The sequence below is a fragment of the Aptenodytes patagonicus genome, unplaced genomic scaffold (assembly GCF_965638725.1).
Source record: "Aptenodytes patagonicus unplaced genomic scaffold, bAptPat1.pri.cur scaffold_465, whole genome shotgun sequence".
Lineage (NCBI taxonomy): Eukaryota > Metazoa > Chordata > Aves > Sphenisciformes > Spheniscidae > Aptenodytes > Aptenodytes patagonicus.
In genome coordinates this window covers 1-20493 of record NW_027472366.1, presented here as the reverse complement: position 1 = coordinate 20493, position 20493 = coordinate 1, and the positions used below count along the sequence as shown (strand labels likewise).

The following is a 20493-nucleotide window of genomic DNA, read 5'->3' as shown; positions in this document are numbered from 1 at the left end:
GGGACGTGGGGACGTGGGGATGTGGGGATGGGGCGGGGGGGGGAGACAGCGGGGAGATGGGGAGGACGGGGACAATGGGGACAATGGGGACAGGGGGGAGATGGGGAGGACAGGGACAGTGGGGACATGGGGAGGACGGGGACGATGGGGACAACGGGGACAGCGGGAAGATGGGGAGGACGGGGACAGTGGGGACATGGGGAGGACGGGGACGATGGGGACAACGGGGACAGCGGGAAGATGGGGAGGACGGGGACAGTGGGGACGATGGGGACAGGGGGGAGATGGGGAGGACGGGGACAGTGGGGACGATGGGGACAGCAGGGAGGTGGGGGGGACGGGGACGTGGGGACGTGGGGATGTGGGGATGGGGCGGGGGGGGGAGACAGCGGGGAGATGGGGAGGACGGGGACAATGGGGACAATAGGGACAGGGGGGAGATGGGGAGGACAGGGACAGTGGGGACATGGGGAGGACGGGGACGATGGGGACATGGGGAGGACGGGGACAGCGGGGAGGTAATGGGGACAGCGGGGAGGATGGAGACATGGGGACAATGGGGACAGCGGGGAGATGGGGAGGATGGGGACTGGTGGGGACATGGGGAGGACGGGGACGATGGGGACAGCGGGGAGATAATGGGGACAGCGGGGAGATGGGGACAGTGGGGACGATGGGGACATGGGGAGGATGGGGACAATGGGGACAGCGGGGAGATGGGGAGGACGGGGACTGGTGGGGACATGGGGACAATGGGGAGATGGGGACACATGGGGATGATGGAGACAGCGGGGACATGGGGACATGGGGAGGACGGGTACTAGTGGGGACATGGGGACGATGGGGAGATGGGGACAATGGGGAGATGGGGACACGGGGGACGGTAGCGTGGATGGGGACAGTGGGGATGCTGGGGACGGAGGGCCACCAGGGAGGGCAGGGGACATGGGGGACATTGAGGGACACTGGGGACACCAGTGGCCGTGGGACAGCAGGTGCCACGGGGACCATGGGGACCTTGGGGACAATGAGGGCCGTGGGGGTGACGGGGACACTGGGTACAGCAGGGATTGGGCAATGGGGCCACCAGGAGACAGGGGCCCGCCGTGGGTGGGGACGCTGGGGGCACCAGGGGTGGGGACATTGAGGGACATCGGGGGACGTCGACGCTGGGGCCACCAGGGGTGGGGACATTGAGGGACATCGGGGGACGTCGACGCTGGGGCCACCAGGGATGGGGACATTGAGGGACATCGGGGGACGGAGATGCCCAGGGACATCCGGGGCCACCAGGGATGGGACAATGGGGCCAGGGATGTCCCCACCAGGGATGAGGACATGTGGGGACATCTGGGGTTGGGGACGCTGGGGACATGTGGGGCCACCAGAGCTGGGACGACGGGGCCACCAAGGATGGGGACATCTGGGGACGGAGATGCACGGGGACATCTGGGGCCACCAGGGATGGGGCCACCCAGGGGGACATCTGGGGTTGGGGGACACCGGGGACATCTGGGGCCAACAGGACCCTGCTGGGGACGAGGCCGCCACTGGGCCATCTTGTCACGCCAACCACGGCCAGTGGCGGATGGGACGTCACTTGGCAGCCATCCTGTCCTGCCACCGTGGCCAGGGTGGCTCGGCGGCCATCTTGTCACCTCAACCACGGCCAGCGGTGGACGGGATGTGACTTGGCCACCATCTTGTCCTGTCACCGTGGCCAACGATGGGCGGGAGACGGCTTGGCAGCCATCTTGTCCTGCCACTGTGGCCAACGATGGGCGGGAGACGGCTCGGCAGCCATCTTGTCCTGTCACCGTGGCCAACGATGGGCGGGAGACGGCTCGGCAGCCATCTTGTCCTGCCACCGTGGCCAACGATGGACGGGACGGGACTCGGTGGTCATCTTCCCCCATCAACTATGGCCGACGATGGCCAGGAAGCATCTCGGCGGCCATCTTGTCTGGCCACCGCGGCCAGCGTGGCTCGGCAGCCATCTTCTCCTGCCACCACGGCCAATGATGGACAAGCAATGGCTCGGCGGCCATCTTCTCCTGCCACCACGGCCAATGATGGACAAGCAATGGCTCGGCGGCCATCTTCTCCTGCCACCACGGCCAATGATGGACAAGCAATGGCTCGGCGGCCATCTTCTCCTGCCACCACGGCCAATGATGGACAAGCAATGGCTCGGCGGCCATCTTCTCCTGCCACCACGGCCAATGATGGACAAGCAATGGCTCGGCGGCCATCTTCTCCTGCCACCACAGCCAGTGATGAAGAGGGTGAGCCTTGGCAGCCATCTTCTCTTGCCACCGCGGCCAATGATGGACAAGCAACGGCTCGGCGGCCATCTTCTCCTGCCACCATGGCCAATGATGGACAGGATGAGCCTCGGTGGCCATCTTCTCTTGCCACCACGGCCAACGACGGACAGGATGAGCCATGGCGGCCATCTTCTCTTGCCACCACGGCCGATGATGGACAGGATATGACCCGGCAGCCATCTTCTCCTGCCATCCATGGCCGACGTGGCTTGGCGGCCATCTTCTCCCGCCAACCACAGTCAAGGCCAGGCAGGACGTGGCTCGGCCGCCATCTTTATTGCATCCCCATTGACCCCTGGGTGCTGGGGGACCTCCCAGGAGAGGACCCTGAGAGTGATGGGGGGGGAGGGGGGGGGCAGATCCGGACCCGCCCCCCCAGGCTCTCTGCTGCTTTTGAGCCCCTTCGGCTTTAGCAATGCTTTGCCCCCCCCCCCCCAAATTTAGGGGTCTTCCCCTGACCTTTGAACTCTGCCCCTTGCCCCCCGCGTGGCTGGTCCACGGTGGGGTTGGCCCCTCCCACGGCTGCCAGCTCCCATTAGCACAAATTGGGGGGGGCAGGGGGGGTCCCCGATGCCTGGGTCCTTGCTGAGGGGGGGGTCCTAGGGCAATGGAGGGGGGGGCCCAGATGCCTGGGTCCTTGGGGGGGGGGTGGGGTGGGGATAGCTTTGGGGTGGGTGGGGGGAAGGGGGAGCCCAGATGCCTGGGTTCCCCAGTCTTGGGGGGGGGGGAGGACCCCCCCAATTTCTGTGGCAATAAACGGCTTCAATATGTATCTTCCCCCCCCCGAAAAAATAGAGGGGGGGGGCGGGGGGATGGGTTAAACACCCCCAAAGTGGGGGCAGCGGCGGGGGGGTCCCGGTGAAGGAGACCCAGGGAGGGGGAACGGGGCTTGGGGGGGGCATTGAACCCCCCATTCCGGGCCGTGGGGGCCCCCCTGGGTTTGCCCCCCCCCCCCCCCCTCCGCTGTGCGATATGTAAATAGGGATCGACACGACCTCAATAAAGGATTTCAAACTACACCCCCTCTGTGTGCCCCCCCCCCCCAACACCCACCCCTGGGACCCCCAAAAAACCTCCAATACCCCATGGGAACCCCACTGCGGGGGGGGGGGGCAGTTAGGGGCTGGGGGGGCAACGGGGGGGGGTGATGGAGGCAATTAGGGGCTGGGGGGGCAACGGGGGGGCGTGATGGAGGCAATTAGGGGCTGGGGGGGCAACGGGGGGGGGTGATGGAGGCAATTAGGGGCTGGGGGGGCAATGGGGGGCTGGGGGCAATGGGGAGGGTGAGGGGGGCATGGGGGGGATGTGCAGCAACTCAGGGCTCCCCCCCCCCCCCGCCCCCAGCGCTCTAGGGGGCGTGGCCACGCGGTTGCTAGGATACCGGCCAGCATCCCCATCGCCATGGCAACCTCGCGGCGGGAGGGAGCTGCCCACGGACCCGGAGCCCCCCCCCCCCCAAAAGTCCCCCTTAGCCCCGCCCCTCCTAAGCCCCGCCCCCTGTTGACGTCACCCCCCGAAGCTTCCAGGCTCCGCCCCGCGCCGCTTCGCCCCCCCCTTTCCCCGGTCGGGGGGGCCCCGCCCCCCCCTGCCCCCCCCCCCCCCCCCCCCCCCGCCCGCGCCCGCCGCAGCCGCGCCCGGACCGGCACCGGCACCGGCACCCCCGGGACCCCCCCGGGACCCCCCCGGCATCGGCACCCCCGGGACCCCCCCGAACCGGCACCGGGACCCCCCCCCGCTACCGGCATCAGGACCCCCCCGAACCGGCACCGGGACCTCCCCCCCTACCGGCACCAGGACCCCCCCCCGAACCGGCACCGGGACCCCCCCGGCCCCAGCCCCCGCACCCCAAAACCGGGCTCAGCCTCCCCCCCTCCCGGCCCCCCCAAACCGGCGTCTGAGAAGGTAACGGGGGCCCCAGGGCTTTTGGGGGGGGGCCCGAGGGGGGGTAGGGTCCGGGGGGGGGGTCTTCGCGGGACCCTAAGGGGCTTTGGGGGGGTTTGGGGGGCCGTGGGGGGGTGTGGGGGGGCAGACAAGGGGTTTGGGGGGGCCCTGGGTGCTTTTGGGGGGGCCTGGGGGATGTTGGGGTCCGGGGGGGTCTGGAGGTGGGGGGGGCTTTTGGGGAGCCCTGGAGGGTGTTAGGGGCCAGACAGGGGTCCTGGGGGGCTTTTGGGGGGGTCCTGGGGGGTGTTGGGATCCGGGTGGGGGGCCTGGGGGGGCCCTGGGGGTTTTGGGGTGATCCTGAGGGCTGTTGGGGTCCGGGGGGTCTGGGGGCTTTTGGGGAGCCCTGGGGGGTGTTAGGGGCCAGACAGGGGTCCTGGGGGGCTTTTGGGGGGGTCCTGGGGGGTGTTGGGATCCGGGTGGGGGGCCTGGGGGGGCCCTGGGGGTTTTGGGGTGATCCTGAGGGCTGTTGGGGTCCGGGGGGTCTGGGGGCTTTTGGGGAGCCCTGGGGGGTGTTAGGGGCCAGACAGGGGTCCTGGGGGGCTTTTGAGGGGGCTCTGGGGGGTGTTGGGGTCCGGGGGTGCCTTGGGGGGAGCTGGGGTTTTTTTGGGGCGCCTGGGGGGTCTTGGGGAGCCGAGAAGGGCCCTGAGGGGGTTTTGGGGTGCCCTGGGGGGCTGAGAGGGGCTGGTGGCAGTTTGGAGGAGTTGAGGGGGCTTTGGGGTCTCAGAGGGGGGCAAAAAGAGTCCTTGGGGGCTTTTGGGGGGCCCTGAAGGGTTGGGGAGCTTTGGGGGGGCCACAGAGGGGCTCGGGGAGTTTTGGGGGGCCCCTGGATGGTGTTGGGGGACAGTGAAGGGGTTTGGGGGTCGTTGGGGGCTTTGGGGGTGTCCAGGGGGTGTTGGGGGTCCCTGGGGGGAGCAGCAGGCTTTGATTGAGGCTTTTGTGGGGCACTGGCATTTTGGGGGGGGCCCTGGGGGAGTCGGGGTGCCCTGGGAGGTTTTGGGGGGCCCTGGGGGCTTTGGAGGAGTCTTGGGGGGCAGAGAAGGGTGTTGGGGGGCCCTGGGGGCTGTAGGAGCCTGTGGGGAGGGGGCTCGAGCTTATGGGGGACCCTGTGAGGCTTTGGGGGGGGCTGAAGGGGGGTGATGGTGGCTTTTAGGGGGCTCTGGGGGTGCGGGGGGGCAGTGGGGGCAGATTGGGGGGGTCTTAGGGGGCGGGTCCCATGCTTGGGGGGGGCATTTCCCACCCCATCGGGGGGGGTGGTCTCCTGGTTGGGGGGGAGGGGCAGGGTAAACCCCCCCCCCCCCCAAACATGGAAGGGGGCTGGGGGTGGACCCAGGCATCCGGGTGGACCGTGTGCACACGCGTGTGCACAGCGCTGGCCACCCACACACGTGTGCACGCTCCCACATGCATGTGCACGCTCCCACACGCGTGTGCACGCTCCCACACCCACGTGCGTGGTCCTGCGCACGCGTAGGCACGCTTACACACGCGTGTGCGTGGCTGTGCTCGTGCACACTGCACGCACGCGGCCGCTCCCTTGCACGAGCGTGTCGGGCTTTACCCGCCTGTGTACAACACTCGGCCTTGCACACTCGGCCTTGCACACGCGTGTGCACCGCCGGGGGGGGGGGGGTGTCTGTCCAGCCAGGGTGGGTGTAGCCACGCCGGTGAGTCACCCGCCGGTGGGTGCGCGTGTCCCCGCGTGTGACGCGCAATCGTGAGTCAGCACGCGTGACGGGGGGGGGACACACACACGACAGCGCACACGCGTGTGCGAGAGCACGCGCCCGGCGAGCAACGTGCACGAGGGTTCGTACAGCCCTCCTGTCGGGGGGCAGGGGGACCTTGATGCACGAGGCATCCTCGTGCCAGGCCCTCGTGCAAGACCCTCGTGCGAAGCCCTCGTGCGAGGCCGCCCCCTCTGTGTGTCTCTGCAGCTCGCTGGCCGTCACGGAGGAGCCGCCGGCGCCTGCGAGCGTGCGAGGCCGTGGCCACGTTCCCCCCCCCCCCCCCCGCCCCACGGACTCGGCCCCGGGCGTCGCTCACCCCCCCGTGCCCCCCCCCGCCCCGGGGCCCTGAGACGTGGCGGGGGGGCAACCCCAGACGCCTGGGTCCCTTCCCTGCACCCCAGGCAGGTTGGGGGGGTGTAGGGGTCCCAGCTGTGGGGCCCGGTAGCCTGGGTGCCCTCCCCCTAACCCCGGCAGCCAGGGGGGTGTAGGGGTTCAAATTCGGGGGGGGAGGGGGGGGGGAGGTCCCAAATACTTGGGTCCCAGTTGTCGTCGTCATCCATCTTTCCCCCCCCCCCCCCCCGCACCCCATCGCCCTCTCCCCACCCGAACGCCTGGGTCCTCCCATCCTGGTGGGGGGGGGGGAGGGGGGTGTGTGTAGGGGGGGGGTCAGGATCCGACCGGACACCTGGGTCCCCCCGGGGTTTTCCCCGGGGTCCGGTTCAGGCTGGAGTCGCTCAAGCGCTGGAATGGGGAGGGGGTGGTTTGGTGCGAGAAGGGGGTGCAGGTGCTGCTCACCACGGTGGGCGCCTTCGCCGCCTTCGGCCTCATGACCATCGCCATCGGCACCGACTACTGGCTCTACGCCCGCGCCTTCATCTGCAACACCAGCAACATCTCCGGCGAGGACGCGGCTCATCGCGATCGTCGCGATCCCGGCGGATTGACCCACTCGGGGCTCTGGCGGATCTGCTGCCTCGAAGGTGGGTGTTGGGGGGGGGGGGGGGGGTGTGTGGCACTGTCAGGGGGAAGCTCGCAGCAGCGTGGCATCGTTGGGGGAAGTTTATGGCACTGCCGGGGGAAGCTCGCAGCATCGCGGCGCTGTCAGGGGGAAGCTCGCAGCACTGCGGCACTGTCGGGGGGAAGCTCGCGGCAGCGTGGCTTCGTTGGGAGAGGTTTGTGGCGTCGTCGGGGGGAAGCTCGTGGCATCATGGCACTGTTGCGGGAAGCTCGCAGCATCACAGCGTCGTGGAGGGATGTTCGTGGCATCGCTGGGGGAAGCTCGCAGCAGCGTGGCACTGTCAGGGGGAAGCTCACAGCACTGCGGCACTGTCGGGGGAAGCTCACAGCATCACAGCACTGTTGGGGGAGGTTCATGGCACTGTCAGGGGAAGCTCGCAGCAGCGTGGCACTGTTGGGGAAAGCTTGCAGCGACATGGCACTGTTGGGGGAAGCTCGCAGCACTGCGGCACTGTCGGGGGGAAGCTCGCAGCACTGCGGCACTGTTGGGGGGAAGCTCACAGTGACATGGCACTGTCGGGGGAAGCTCGCAGCGGCGTGGCACCGCTGGGGGAGGTTCATGGCACTGTCGGGGGAAGCTCGCAGCGGCGTGGCACTGTCAGAGGGAAGCTCGCAGCACTGCGGCACTGTCGGGGGAAGTTCACAGCGGTGTGGCACTGTCGGGGGGAAGCTCGCAGCGGCGTGGCACCGCTGGGGGAGGTTTATGGCACTGTTGGGGAAAGCTCGCAGCAGCGTGGCACCACTGGGGGAGGTTTGTGGCACTGTCGGGGGAAGCTCGCAGCGGCGTGGCACTGTCGGGAAGCTCGCAGTGCCGTGGCACTGTCAGAGGGAAGCTCGCAGCACTGCGGCACTGTCAGGGGAAGCTCGCAGCGGCGTGGCACCGCTGGGGGAGGTTTATGGCACTGTCGGGGGAAGCTCGCAGCGGCGTGGCACCGCTGGGGGAGGTTTGTGGCACTGTCGGGGGAAGCTCGCAGTGACGTGGCACTGTCAGAGGGAAGCTCGCAGCACTGCGGCACTGTCGGGGGGAAGCCTGCAGCAGCGTGGCACTGTCAGGATGAAGCTCGCAGCGGCGTGGCACTGCTGGGGGAGGTTTATGGCACTGTCAGGGGAAGCTCGCAGCACTGCGGCACTGTTGGGAGAAGCTCGCAGCAGTGTGGCACCGCTGGGGGAGGTTCATGGCACTGTCGGGGGAAGCTCGCAGCGGCGTGACACTGTTGGGGGAAGCTCGCAGCAGTGTGGCACCGCTGGGGGAGGTTTGTGGCACTGTCAGGGGAAGCTCGCAGTGACGTGGCACTGTCAGAGGGAAGCTCGCAGCACTGCGGCACTGTCAGGGGAAGCTCGCAGCAGCGTGGCACTGTCAGAGGGAAGCTCGCAGCACTGCGGCACTGTCAGGGGAAGCTCGCAGCGGCGTGGCACTGTCAGAGGGAAGCTCGCAGCAGCGTGGCACTGTCAGAGGGAAGCTCGCAGCACTGCGGCACTGTCAGGGGAAGCTCGCAGCGGCGTGGCACTGTCAGAGGGGAAGCTCGCAGCACTGCGGCACTGTCAGGGGAAGCTCGCAGCGGCGTGACACTGTCAGGGGAAGCTCGCAGCGGCGTGGCACCGCTGGGGGAGGTTCATGGCACTGTCAGGGGAAGCTCGCAGCACTGCGGCACTGTCAGGGGAAGCTCGCAGCGGCGTGGCACTGTCAGAGGGAAGCTCGCAGCACTGCGGCACTGTCAGGGGAAGCTCGCAGCGGCGTGACACTGTCAGGGGAAGCTCGCAGCGTTGTGGCACTGCTGGGGAGGTTCGTGGCACTGTCGGGGGAAGCTCGCAGCACTGCGGCACTGTCAGGGGAAGCTCGCAGCGTTGTGGCACTGCTGGGGGAGGTTCGTGGCACTGTCGGGGGAAGCTCGCAGCGGCGTGGCACTGTCGGGGGCGGGCAGGTCGTGGTGTTGGGGGGGGACACACCTGCATCCCCGCGGTGGCACTCGGCGGTGGCCCCTGGTGTCCCCGTCCCCGTGATGTCCCCGTCCTTGTCCTTGGGGTGTCCCCACCCCACGGCGTCCTCCTCCTCCCGGTGGCCCCATCCCTGCGGCGTCCCCGTCCCCCGCGGTGTCCTCACCCCCATCCTCGTGATGTCCCCATCCCCCACGGTGTCCTCGCCCCCGTCCTCGTGATGTCCCCGTCCCCACAGTGTCCTCACTCCCGTCCTCATGATGTCCCCGTCCCCATGGTGTCCTCACCCCCGTCCTCATGATGTCCCCGTCCCCCGCGGTGTCCTCACCCCTGTCCTCATGATGTCCCCGTCCCCATGGTGTCCTCACCCCTGTCCTCATGGATGTCCCCGTCCCCCACGGTGTCCTCACCCCCGTCCTCATGATGTCCCCGTCCCCGCGGTGTCCTCACCCCCGTCCTCGTGATGTCCCCATCCCCATGGTGTCCTCACCCCTGTCCTCATGATGTCCCCGTCCCCCACGGTGTCCTCACCCCCGTCCTCGTGATGTCCCCATCCCCATGGTGTCCTCACCCCCGTCCTCATGATGTCCCCGTCCCCCGCGGTGTCCTCACCCCCGTCCTCGTGATGTCCCCATCCCCATGGTGTCCTCACCCCTGTCCTCATGATGTCCCCGTCCCCCACGGTGTCCTCACCCCCGTCCTCATGATGTCCCCGTCCCCACAGTGTCCTCACCCCCATCCTCGTGATGTCCCCACGGTGTCCCCATGATGTCCCCATCCTCACAGCATCCCCATCCCCGTGGTGTCCCCATCCCTGCGGCGTCCCTGTCCCCACGGTGTCCTCACCCTGTCCTTGTGATGTCCCATCCCACTGTGTCCCCGTGGTGTCCCCGTCCCCATCCCCGTGGTGTCCCCATCCTCACTGTGTCACCATCCCCATGGTGTCCTCCCCCCGTGATGTCCCCATCCCCATGGCATCCCATCCTTGTCCCCAAAATGTCCCCATCCCTGTCCTCGTGATGTCCCTGTCCTCGTGGTGTCCCTGTGATGTCCCCATCCCCGTGGTGTCCCCGTCCCCGTGATGTCCCCATCTTCACAGTGTCCCCATCTTCATGGTGTCCCCATCCCCACCATGTCCCCATCCTCATCCCACGGTGTCCCCACCCCTGCGATGTCCCTGTCCCCACACTGCCCCCATCCCCGTGGCGTCCCTGTCCCTGCAGTGTCCCCATCCCCACGGTGTCCCCATCCCCCTGGTGTCCCCATCCCCCTGGTGTCCCCGTCCCCACGGTGTCCCTGTCCTGCGGTGTCCCCATCCTCGTCCCCGCGGTCTCCCCATCCCCGTCCCCATCCCCATGGTGTCCCCATCCCCGTCCCCATGGTGTCCCCGTCCCCACGGTGTCCCCGTCCCCGCAGTGTCCCCATCCCCACGGTGTCCCTGTCCCTGCGGTGTCGCCATCCCCATGCTGTCCCCATCCCTGTCCCCATGGTGTCCCCGTCCCTGCGGTGTCCCCATCCCCACGGTGTCCCTGTCCCTGCGGTGTCCCCATCCCCATGGTGTCCCCATCCCTGTCCCCACGGTGTCCCCGTCCCCATGGTGTCCCCATCCCCGTCCCCACGGTGTCCCCATCCCTGCGGTGTCCCCGTCCCCATGGTGTCTCCGTCCCCATGGTGTCCCTGCCCCTGCAGTGTCCCCATCCCCATAGTGTCCCCATCCCCGTCCCCGCGGTGTCCCCATCCCCGTGGTGTCCCTGTCCCTGCAGTGTCCCCATCCCCGCGGTGTCCCTGTCCCCGCGGTGTCTCTGTCCCCGCGGTGTCCCCATCCCTGTCCCCTGCGGTGTCCCCGTCCCTGCGGTGTCCCCATCCCCGTCCCCGTGGTGTCCCCATCCCCGCGGTGTCCCCATCCCCTTCCCGTGGTGTCCCCTTCCCCGCGGTGTCCCCATCCCCGCAGTGTCCCCATCCCCGTCCCCGTGGTATCCCCGTCCCCGCGGTGTCCCCATCCCCGTCCCCACGGTGTCCCCGTCCCCGCGGTGTCCCCATCCCCCGTCCCCGCAGTGTCCCCGTCCCCGCGGTGTCCCCATCCCTGTCCCCGTCCCCGCGGTGTCCCCATCCCCATGGTGTCCCCATCCTTGTCCCCGCGGTGTCCCCATCCCCGTCCCCATCCCCGCGGTGTCCCCGTCCCCGCGGTGTCCCCATCCCTGTCCCCGTCCCCGCGGTGTCCCCGTCCCCGCGGTGTCCCCATCCCTGTCCCCGTCCCTGCGGTGTCCCCGCGGCAGCCGTCCCCGTGTCCCCGCAGGCCTGAAGCGAGGGCTGTGCCTGAAGATCAACCACCTTCCCCGAGGACATGGAGTACGACCACGACAGCGCTGAGTACCTGCTCCGTGAGTCGCCCCGGCAACCGCCCCGCCGTCGCCCCGGCAACCGCCCCGCTGCCGCCCCGGCAACCGCCCCGCATCACCCCGGCAACCGCCTTGGCATCACCCCGGCAACCGCCCCACCATTGCCCCGGCAACCGCCTTGGCATCACCCCGGCGATGTCCCCGGCTTTATCCCGGCATCGCCCCGGTAACCGCTGTGGTATTGCCATGGCAACCACCCCGGCATCGTCACGCTGATGCCTTGACAACCGGCTTGGCGTCGCCTTGGCAACTGGGCTGTCATCGTCCTGGTGATGCCCTGGCGTTGCCGCGGTGTTGCCCCGGCAACTGCCCTGGCAACCGCCTCGGCATCATCCTGGTGATGCCCTGGCATCGCCCCGGCAACCGCCCTGACGTTGCCCTGGCAACTGCCTTGGCATCACCCCGGCAACTGCCCCAGGCACGCCGCTCCCATGGCAACCGAGTCTCTAGCCACGCCCCTAGCAACGGGACGCCCATGGAAACCCCCTCCCATAGCAACCGGGCTCTCTTGGCAACAGGGCAGGTCTCCTAGCAACGGGGATCCCATGGCAACGCCCCTCCCCTAGCAACAGGGATGCAGGGGGTCAGGGTTCTGCCTTCTGATTGGCTGCTGGCCTCGGAGCGCTGGAGGGGGCTGCGCTCTGATTGGCTGCTTTGCTAGGTAACCTGCCCTGCTGATTGGCTGATGGTCTAACTACAGCGAGCACATGCCTAGTTCCGATTGGCTGTGGCTCCGGGCAGGGGGTTGCCCCAGGGTTTGATTGGTTGGAGGTGCAGGGCACCCTGTGCCCCTATTGGCTGGTGGTGTCAAGGGGCCTGGGGATCCTGTGCTCTGATTGGTTGCTCCCCCCCCCCCCCCCCCCCTTTAAGAAATATCCTTTCCAATTGGTTGCTGGTCTCAGAGCCACGGGATCCTCTGTGCTCTGATTGGCTCCTGACCGCAGTCCTCCTTTCTCCTCATTGGTTCCCCCCCTCAAAGATCTCTCCTTTGATTGGCTAATGCCTTTAAGGGCTCCCTTTGGCTGGGGGCTGATGGATCCCTATGGGGCTCGCAGGCTCTGATTGGCTGCAGCCTGGGAGCCCCCACTGGCTGGTGCTGATGGATCCAGGTGCTCGTGGGCTCTGATTGGCTGCCAGCCTGGAGGGCTCCCATTAGCTGGGGCTGACAGATCCCCCACTAATTGTGAGCTCTGATTGGTCACCAGCCCCAGGGGCTCCCATTGGCCGGGGTTGACAGATCCCATGCTATTCGTGGGCTCCGATTGGTCGCCAGCCCCAGGGCTCCCATTGGCCGGGGCTGACAGATCCCACGCTGTTCGTGGGCTCCGACTGGTCACCAGCCCCAGGGCTCCCATTGGCCGGGGCTGACAGATCCCATGCTATTTGTGGGCTCCGATTGGTCGCCAGCCCCAGGGCTCCCGTTGGCCGGGGCTGACGGATCCCACGCTATTCGTGAGCTCCGATTGGTCGCCAGCCCGGGGCTCCCATTGGCCAGGGCTGACAGATCCCACGCTATTCGTGAGCTCCGATTGGTCGCCAGCCCCGGGGCTCCCGTTGGCCGGGGCTGACGGATCCCACGCTATTCGTGAGCTCCGATTGGTCGCCAGCCCCGGGGCTCCCGTTGGCCGGGGCTGACGGATCCCACGCTATTCGTGGGCTCCGATTGGTCGCCAGCCCCGGGGCTCCCGTTGGCCGGGGCTGACGGATCCCACGCTATTCGTGAGCTCCGATTGAGTCGCCAGCCCCGGGGCTCCCGTTGGCCGGGGCTGACGGATCTCACGCTATTCGTGAGCTCCGATTGGTCGCCAGCCCCGGGGCTCCCGTTGGCCGGGGCTGACAGATCCCACGCTATTCGTGAGCTCCGATTGGTCGCCAGCCCCAGGGCTCCCATTGGCCGGGGCTGACGGATCCCACGCTATTCGTGAGCTCCGATTGGTCGCCAGCCCCGGGGCTCCCGTTGGCCGGGGCTGACAGATCCCACGCTATTCGTGAGCTCCGATTGGTCACCAGCCCCGGGGCTCCCGTTGGCCGGGGCTGACGGATCCCACGTTATTCGTGGGCTCTGATTGGCTGTCAGCCCCGGGGCTCCCCGTTGGCCGGATCTAACGAGGGGGTGGGTCCCGCAGGGGTGGTCCGGGCCTCCAGCATCTTCCCGGATCCTGAGCGCCGTCCTGCTGCTGCTGGGGGGGGTCTGCGTGGCCGCCAGCCGCCTGCGCCGCGCCCGCACCAGCCTCGTCCTGGGCGCCGGCATCCTCTTCGTCGCCGCCGGTTAGTTGGGGGGGGGGGGGGGGGGGAGGGATCCCCTGGGGTCCCCCCGGGTCCCCCACATCCCCTGATCTCTTGGGGAGGGGTCCCCGATCCCAACCGGGAGCCCTTGGGGGGTGAGGGAGGGTCCCCTGGGGAGGGGGTGTCCCTCTAGATCCCAGCGAGGATCCCTGGGGGGGTCCCCTAAATCTCAGCGAGGATCCCTGGGGGTCCCCCCTAGATCCCAGCCAGGAGCCCTGGGGGGGGTGGAGGTCCCCCACATCCCAGGGGGATTCCTTGGGGAGGGGTCCCCGATGCCAAGCAGGGTCCCTTGGAGGGTCCCCCACATCCCAGGAGGATCCCTGGGGGGGTGGGAGGGTCCCCTAGATCCCAGGGGGATCCTTAGGGGGGGGTCCCCCACATCCCAGGGAGGTCTCTTGGGGGGGAGTCCCTGATCCCAGCCAAGACCCCTTAGGGGGAGAGGGGGAACCCTAGACCCCAGCGAGGATCCCTGGGGGGGGGGGGGGGTCCCCTCGATCCCAGGAGAATCCACTGGGGGGGAACTGGGGGGGCCCAATCCTTGCCCGGGGGGGGGGGGGGGATGCCGTTGCGGGGGGTGTCCCTGATCCCAGGAGGATCCCGGGAAGGGGGGGCAGGGGGGGGGGGTCCCCTGGATCACGGGAGGAGCCACTGGGGGGCACTGGGGACCCCCGTGGGTCGGGGACCCCGGGGCTGCAGCCCTGAATGGTCCCTGTGGCACCTGCCTGTCCCTTGTCCCCCTGCCCATTCCCTGCCTGTCCCTTGTCCCCTTTCCCTCGTCCCTTGTCCCTTATCCCTTGTCCTTCATCCGCTGCCCCTTGTCCCCTGCCCCTTCCCTGCCTGTCCCTTGTCCCCTGCCTGTCCTTCATCCCCTGCCTGTCCCATGTCTCCCTTCGTCCCCCGTCCCCTTGTCCTTCATCCTCTGCCCTTTGTCCCCTGCCTGCCCCTTGTCCCCCGCCTGTCTCATGTCTCCCTTGTCCCTTGTCCTCTGCCCCTTGTCCCCTGCCCCTTGTCCCCCGCCTGTCTCATGTCTCCCCTTGTCCCTTGTCCCCTGCCCTTGTCCCCTGCCCCTTGTCCCCCGCCTGTCTCATGTCTCCCCTTGTCCCTTGTCCTCTGCCCCCTTGTCCCCTGCCCCTTGTCCCCTGCCCCTTGTCCCCCGCCTGTCTCATGTCTCCCCTTGTCCCTTGTCCCCTGCCCCTTGTCCCCTGCCTCTCATGTCTCCCCTTGTCCCCTGTCCCTTGTCCCCTGTTCTTCATCCCTCATCCCCTGCCTGTCCCATGTCTCCCCTCGTCCCCCGTCCCTTGTCCCTCATCCCCTGTCCCTTGTCCCTGCCTGTCCCTCATCCCCTTGTCCCTTCGTCATCCCTCGTCCCCGCCTGTCCCTTGACCTGTCCCATGTCTCTTGTCCCCTATCCTTTGTCACCTGCCTGCCCCTTGTCCCCTGCCTGTCCCTCATCCCTTGTCCCTTCTCCCTCACCCCTCGTCCCCTGCCTGTCCCTCACCCCTCGTCCCTTCTCCTTTGTCCCTCGTCCCCTGCCTGTCCCTCACCCCTTGTCCCTTCTCCCTCACCCCTTGTCCCCTGCCTGTCCCTCACCCCTTGTCCCTTCTCCTTCGTCCCTTGTCCCCTGCCTGTCCCTCATCCCTTGTCCCTTCTCCCTCATCCCCTCGTCCCCCGCCTGTCCCTCACCCCTCGTCCCCTGCTTGTCCCTCACCCCTTGTCCCTTCTCCTTCGTCCCTTGTCCCCTGCCTGTCCCTCACCCCTCGTCCCTTCTCCATCGTCCCTTGTCCCCCGCCTGTCCCTTGTCCCTTCTCCCTCACCCCTTGTCCCCTGCCTGTCCCTCACCCCTCGTCCCTTCTTCATCCCTCGTCCCCTGCCTGTCCCTCACCCCTCGTCCCTTCTCCTTTGTCCCTTGTCCCCTGCCTGTCCCTCATCCCTTGTCCCTTCTCCCTCATCCCTCGTCCCCCGCCTGTCCCTCACCCCTCGTCCCCTGCTTGTCCCTCACCCCTTGTCCCTTCTCCTTCGTCCCTTGTCCCCTGCCTGTCCCTCACCCCTCGTCCCTTCTCCATCGTCCCTTGTCCCCCGCCTGTCCCTTGTCCCTTCTCCCTCACCCCTTGTCCCCTGCCTGTCCCTCACCCCTCGTCCCTTCTTCATCCCTCGTCCCCTGCCTGTCCCTCATCCCCTTGTCCCTTCTCCTTTGTCCCTTGTCCCTGCCTGTCCCTCATCCCTTGTCCCTTCTCCTTCGTCCCTTGTCCCCTGCCTGTCCCTCATCCCATGTCCCTTCTCCTTCGTCCCTCATCCCCCGCCTGTCCCCCGTCCCCCGCCCCTCACCCCCTGCCTGTGCCCCCCCCCCCCCACCTTGTCCCCATCCCGTGTCCCCCCCCCCCCCAGGCCTCAGCAACATCATCGGGGTGATCGTCTACATCTCGGCCAACGCGGGGGACCCGGGGACGAAGCGGGACGAGGACAAGAAGAGCCATTACTCCTACGGCTGGTCCTTCTACTTCGGGGGGCTCTCCTTCATCCTGGCCGAGGCCATCGGGGTCCTGGCCGTCAACCTCTACATCGAACGCCACCGTAAAGCCCGGGGGGGTCCTGGGGGGGGGCCGGGACCTCCCCCACCGCCCCCGCCCCCCCGCGTCCCTCCCGGTCCCCGACCTCGACCTCGGCGCCGATCCCGGTCCAGTTCTCGATCCAGCGAACCGGGGCGCTCGCGGGATGCTTCCCCTCCCCCCCCGCCGCCCCTCCCCCCCCCGGGAAATCGGGAGGGGTCGGGGGGGGCCCCCCCCCAGCTGATATCTCTATGTACACCCTGTCCCGGGAGGGACCCCCCGGCCAGCCCCCCCCCGGCACCCCCGGACCCCCCTTTTTGCAGTTGCATAACGCCTTTGGGAAGGATCCCCCCGGGGGCCCCCCCGACAGCGCCTCGGGGACCAGCACCCTCAATCGCAAGACCACCCCCGTCTAGGGGTACCCCCGGGACCCCCCCGGACCCCCCGTGGACACCCTGGGACTCCCCGGGACCCCCCCTGAGAACCAGCACCCTCAACCGCAAGACCACCCCCATCTAGGGGTACCCCGGGACCCCCCTGGACCCCCCATGGACACCCTGGGACTCCCCGGGACCCCCCCTGAGAACCAGCACCCTCAACCACAAGACCACTCCCGTCTAGGGGCACCCCGGGACCCCCCGTGGACACCCTGGGACCCCCCAGGGACCCCCCCTAGGGACGCCCTGGCACCCCCCCGGGGACCAGCACCCTCAACCGCAAGACCACTCCCGTCTAGGGGCACCCCAGGGACCCCCCCGGACCCCCCATGGACACCCTGGGACCCCCTGGGACCCCCCCGGGAACCAGCACCCTCAACCGCAAGACCACCCCCACCTAGGGGACCCCCCAGGACCCCCCCCCCAGACCCCCAGGGACCTCCCGGACCCCTAGGGACTCCCCTGGGGACCAGCACCCTCAACCGTAAGACCACCCCCATCTAGGGGCACCCCTGAACCCCCTGGGGCCCCCCCAAACCCCCCAGGGACCCCCTAGGGACCCACCCCTAGGGACCCCCTGGCACCCCCCCTGGGGACCAGCACCCTCAACCGCAAGACCACCCCCCTCTAGGGGCACCCTGGGACCCCTCTGGACCCCCCCGGGACCCCCCTGGGGACCAGCACCCTCATCTGCAAGACCCCACCCCTGTCTAGGGGCACCCCGAACCCCCTGGGGCCCCCCAGACCCCCCAGGGACCCCCTCCGGGATCCCCCTGGGGACCAGCACCCTCAACCGCAAGACCACCCCCGTCTAGGGGCACCCCTGAACCCCCTGGGCACCCCCAGACCCCCCCGGGACCCCCCTGGGACCCCCTGGGGACCGACAGCAAGAGCAGCCCCACTTCCCCCCCCCCACCCCCCCGACCCTTCCCACTGTCCCAGCTCCTGTGTTCTTCAGCCTCATCTTCCTCCTGCCCTCCTCATCCTCCCCTTCCTCCCGGCCTCCTCCCTTCCTCATCCTCCCCCTACTCTTCCTCACCTTCCTCCTGCCCTCTCCATCTTCCTCCTCGCTTCCTCAGCCTCACCTTCCTCCTGCCTTCCTCAGCCTCTCGCTCTCCTCCTCATCTTCCTCCTCCCCTCCTCCTCCTCTTCCTGCCCTCTTCCTCCTCCCCTTCCTCCTGCCTTCTTCATCTTCCCTCTGCCTTCCTCATCCTCCTCCCCTCCTCCCCCTCATCTTCCTCCTGGCCCCCTCCTCCTCTTCCTCCTTCCCTCTTCTTCCTCCTGCCCTCCTCCTCCTCCTCACCTTCCTCCCCTCCTCCCCCTCATCTTCCTCCTGCCCTCCTCCTCCTCCTCACCTTCCTCCCCTCCTCCCCCTCATCTTCCTCCTGCCCTCCTCCTCCTCCTCACCTTCCTCCCCTCCTCCTTCCCTCCCCCCCTGCGGCTCTCCCGCGGGTGGGGGGTGGGGGGATTTGGGGGGCACCGGGGTCCCCATTGGGGATGGGGCGATTTGGGGGCTCCCCCCCACCCCCCCCCCAGATCCACCAAGGGCTAAACTCCGTGCCAGCTCCGAGCCCCTCCTGCGGGGGCTCCCCGAAACCGCCGTCTCTTGAGGGGGCCCCCCCGAAACCACCATGTCTTTGGGGGTCCCTTGAAAACGCCGTCTCTTGTAGGGGCCCTGAAATCACCACCTCTTTGGGGGGGGGGGGGGAGGTCCCCGAAACTATCTCTTGGGGGGGGGGGGGGGGGGCCTTGAAACCACCATCTCTTGAGGGACCGCCCCAAACTGCCATGTCTTTGGGGGTCCCTTGAAACCACTGTCTCTTGGAGGGGTCCCCTCAAACCGCCATCTCTTTGGGGGGGCCTCGAAACCACCATTTCTTGGAGGGGGTCCCCAAAACTGCTGTCTCTTGGGGGGGGGGGGGGGTGTCCCCGAAACCGCCGTCCCTTGGGGGGCCCTGAAACCACCATCTCTTGAGGGGGAGTCCCTGAAACCGCCGTCTCTTTGGGGGAGTCCCCGAAACCGCTGTCCCTTGGGGGACCCTGAAACCGCCGTCTCTTGAGGGACACCCCCCACCCCGAAACTGCCGTCACTTTTACCCCCCCTCCCAACCTGCTCCTTTTTGGAGGGGGGGGGGGTTCCCCAGGGGGACACCCCACGCCCCCACCCCCACAGCCCAGGGTGGGGTGGGGGGGCCCTGTGCCTTAGGGGGGGGCCGGAGGGGGGGGGGAGGGGGGGCAGTGGGACCCCCGGGACACCCCATCCCCCCCCCGGCTCCCTGAGCAGTACGGACCAGTATTGCCCAGTCCCTGGGCAGTATCAAACCAGTATCTCCCAGTTCCCTGGGCGATACGGGACCAGTAACGCCCGGTCCTGTGGGGGCTGTCAGACCAGTACGGCCCAGTTCCCTGGGCAGCATCGGACCAGTATGTCCCAGTTCCCTGAGCAGCATTGGCCCAGTATGGCCCAGTTCCCTGGGCAGCATTGGACCAGTATGTCCCAGTTCCCTGAGCAGCATTGGCCCAGTATGTCCCAGTTCCCTGGGCAGCATCGGACCAGTATGTCCCAGTTCCCTGGGCGGCATCGGACCAGTATGTCCCAGTTCCCTGGGCGGTATCAGACCAGTACGGCCCAGTTCCCTGGGCAGCATTGGACCAGTATGTCCCAGTTCCCTGAGCAGCATTGGCCCAGTATGTCCCAGTTCCCTGGGCAGCATCGGACCAGTATGTCCCAGTTCCCTGGGCGGCATCGGACCAGTATGTCCCAGTTCCCTGGGCGGTATCAGACCAGTATGTCCCAGTTCCCTGGGCAGCATTGGACCAGTATGTCCCAGTTCCCTGGGTGGTATCGGACCAGTATGTCCCAGTTCCCTGAGCAGCATTGGCCCAGTATGTCCCAGTTCCCTGGGCAGCATCGGACCAGTATGTCCCAGTTCCCTGGGTGGTATCGGACCAGTATGTCCCAGTTCCCTGGGTGGTATCAGACCAGTATGTCCCAGTTCCCTGGGCGGTATCGGACCAGTATGTCCCAGTTCCCTGGGCAGCATCGGACCAGTATGTCCCAGTTCCCTGGGCGGTATCAGACCAGTATGTCCCAGTTCCCTGGGCGGTATCGGACCAGCGCAGCCCAGTCTCCAGGCAGCGCCGTGCCAACGGCTCCCAGTCCACCCAGTGCTCCCAGTATCCCCCAGTGCCCTGGGCCGGCTGCAGAGCTGGGCTCTCCCGTGCAGTCTCAGCCCAGTTGCTCCCAGTTCCCCCCCCGAGTCGCTCCCAGTCCCCCCCAACTGGTTCCAGTTCCCCCCACCATCGCTCCCAGTCGCCCCCAGTGCCCCCAACTGGTCCCAGTTCCACCCCCCCATCGCTCCCAGTCGCTCCCAGTCCCCCCAACTGGTCCCAGTTCCCCCCCCATCGCTCCCAGTCACCCCCCAGTGCCCCCAGTCACTCCCAGTCCCCCCAACTGGTCCCAGTTCCCCCCCCATCACTCCCAGTCGCCCCCAGTGCCCCCCAGTCACTCCCAGTCCCCCAACTGGTCCCAGTTCCCCCCCCCCATCGCTCCCAGTCGCTCCCCAGTGCCCCCAACTGGTCCCAGTTCCCCCCCCCATCGCTCCCAGTCGCCCCCAGTGCCCCCCAGTCACTCCCAGTGCCCCCAACTGGTCCCAGTTCCCCCCCCCATCGCTCCCAGTTGCTCCCAGTGCCCCCAACTGGTCCCAGTTCCCCCCCCCCAGTCGCTCCCAGTGCCCCCAACTGGTCCCAGTTCCCCCCCCCCATCGCTCCCAGTCGCCCCCAGTGCCCCCCAGTCACTCCCAGTCCCCCAACTGGTCCCAGTTCCCCCCCCCCCATCACTCCCGGTTGCTCCCAGTGCCCCCCAGTCGCTCCCAGTC

At 68.2% G+C, this 20493-nt stretch overlaps 2 protein-coding genes across 2 annotated transcripts; both read left to right on the top strand.

Annotated features, from left to right (window-relative positions):
- Positions 1-6668: 6668 nt before the first annotated feature.
- On the top strand, positions 6669-17430 carry LOC143173932 (voltage-dependent calcium channel gamma-8 subunit-like). Its single transcript, XM_076364044.1, is given in 7 exon segments — positions 6669-6975; positions 11244-11278; positions 11280-11328; positions 13473-13501; positions 13503-13614; positions 16018-16431; positions 17360-17430. Coding segments are annotated over 7 exon segments (864 nt in total). The 5' UTR covers positions 6669-6821.
- Positions 17431-18857: 1427 nt separating this feature from the next.
- Positions 18858-20181, top strand: LOC143173930 (uncharacterized; the record flags this gene model as incomplete). The annotated part of the gene is made up of 1 exon (XM_076364042.1): positions 18858-20181. A coding segment is annotated over exon 1 (1140 nt), but the record flags the coding sequence as incomplete, so codon positions are not given.
- Between the last annotated feature and the right edge of the window lie 312 nt (positions 20182-20493).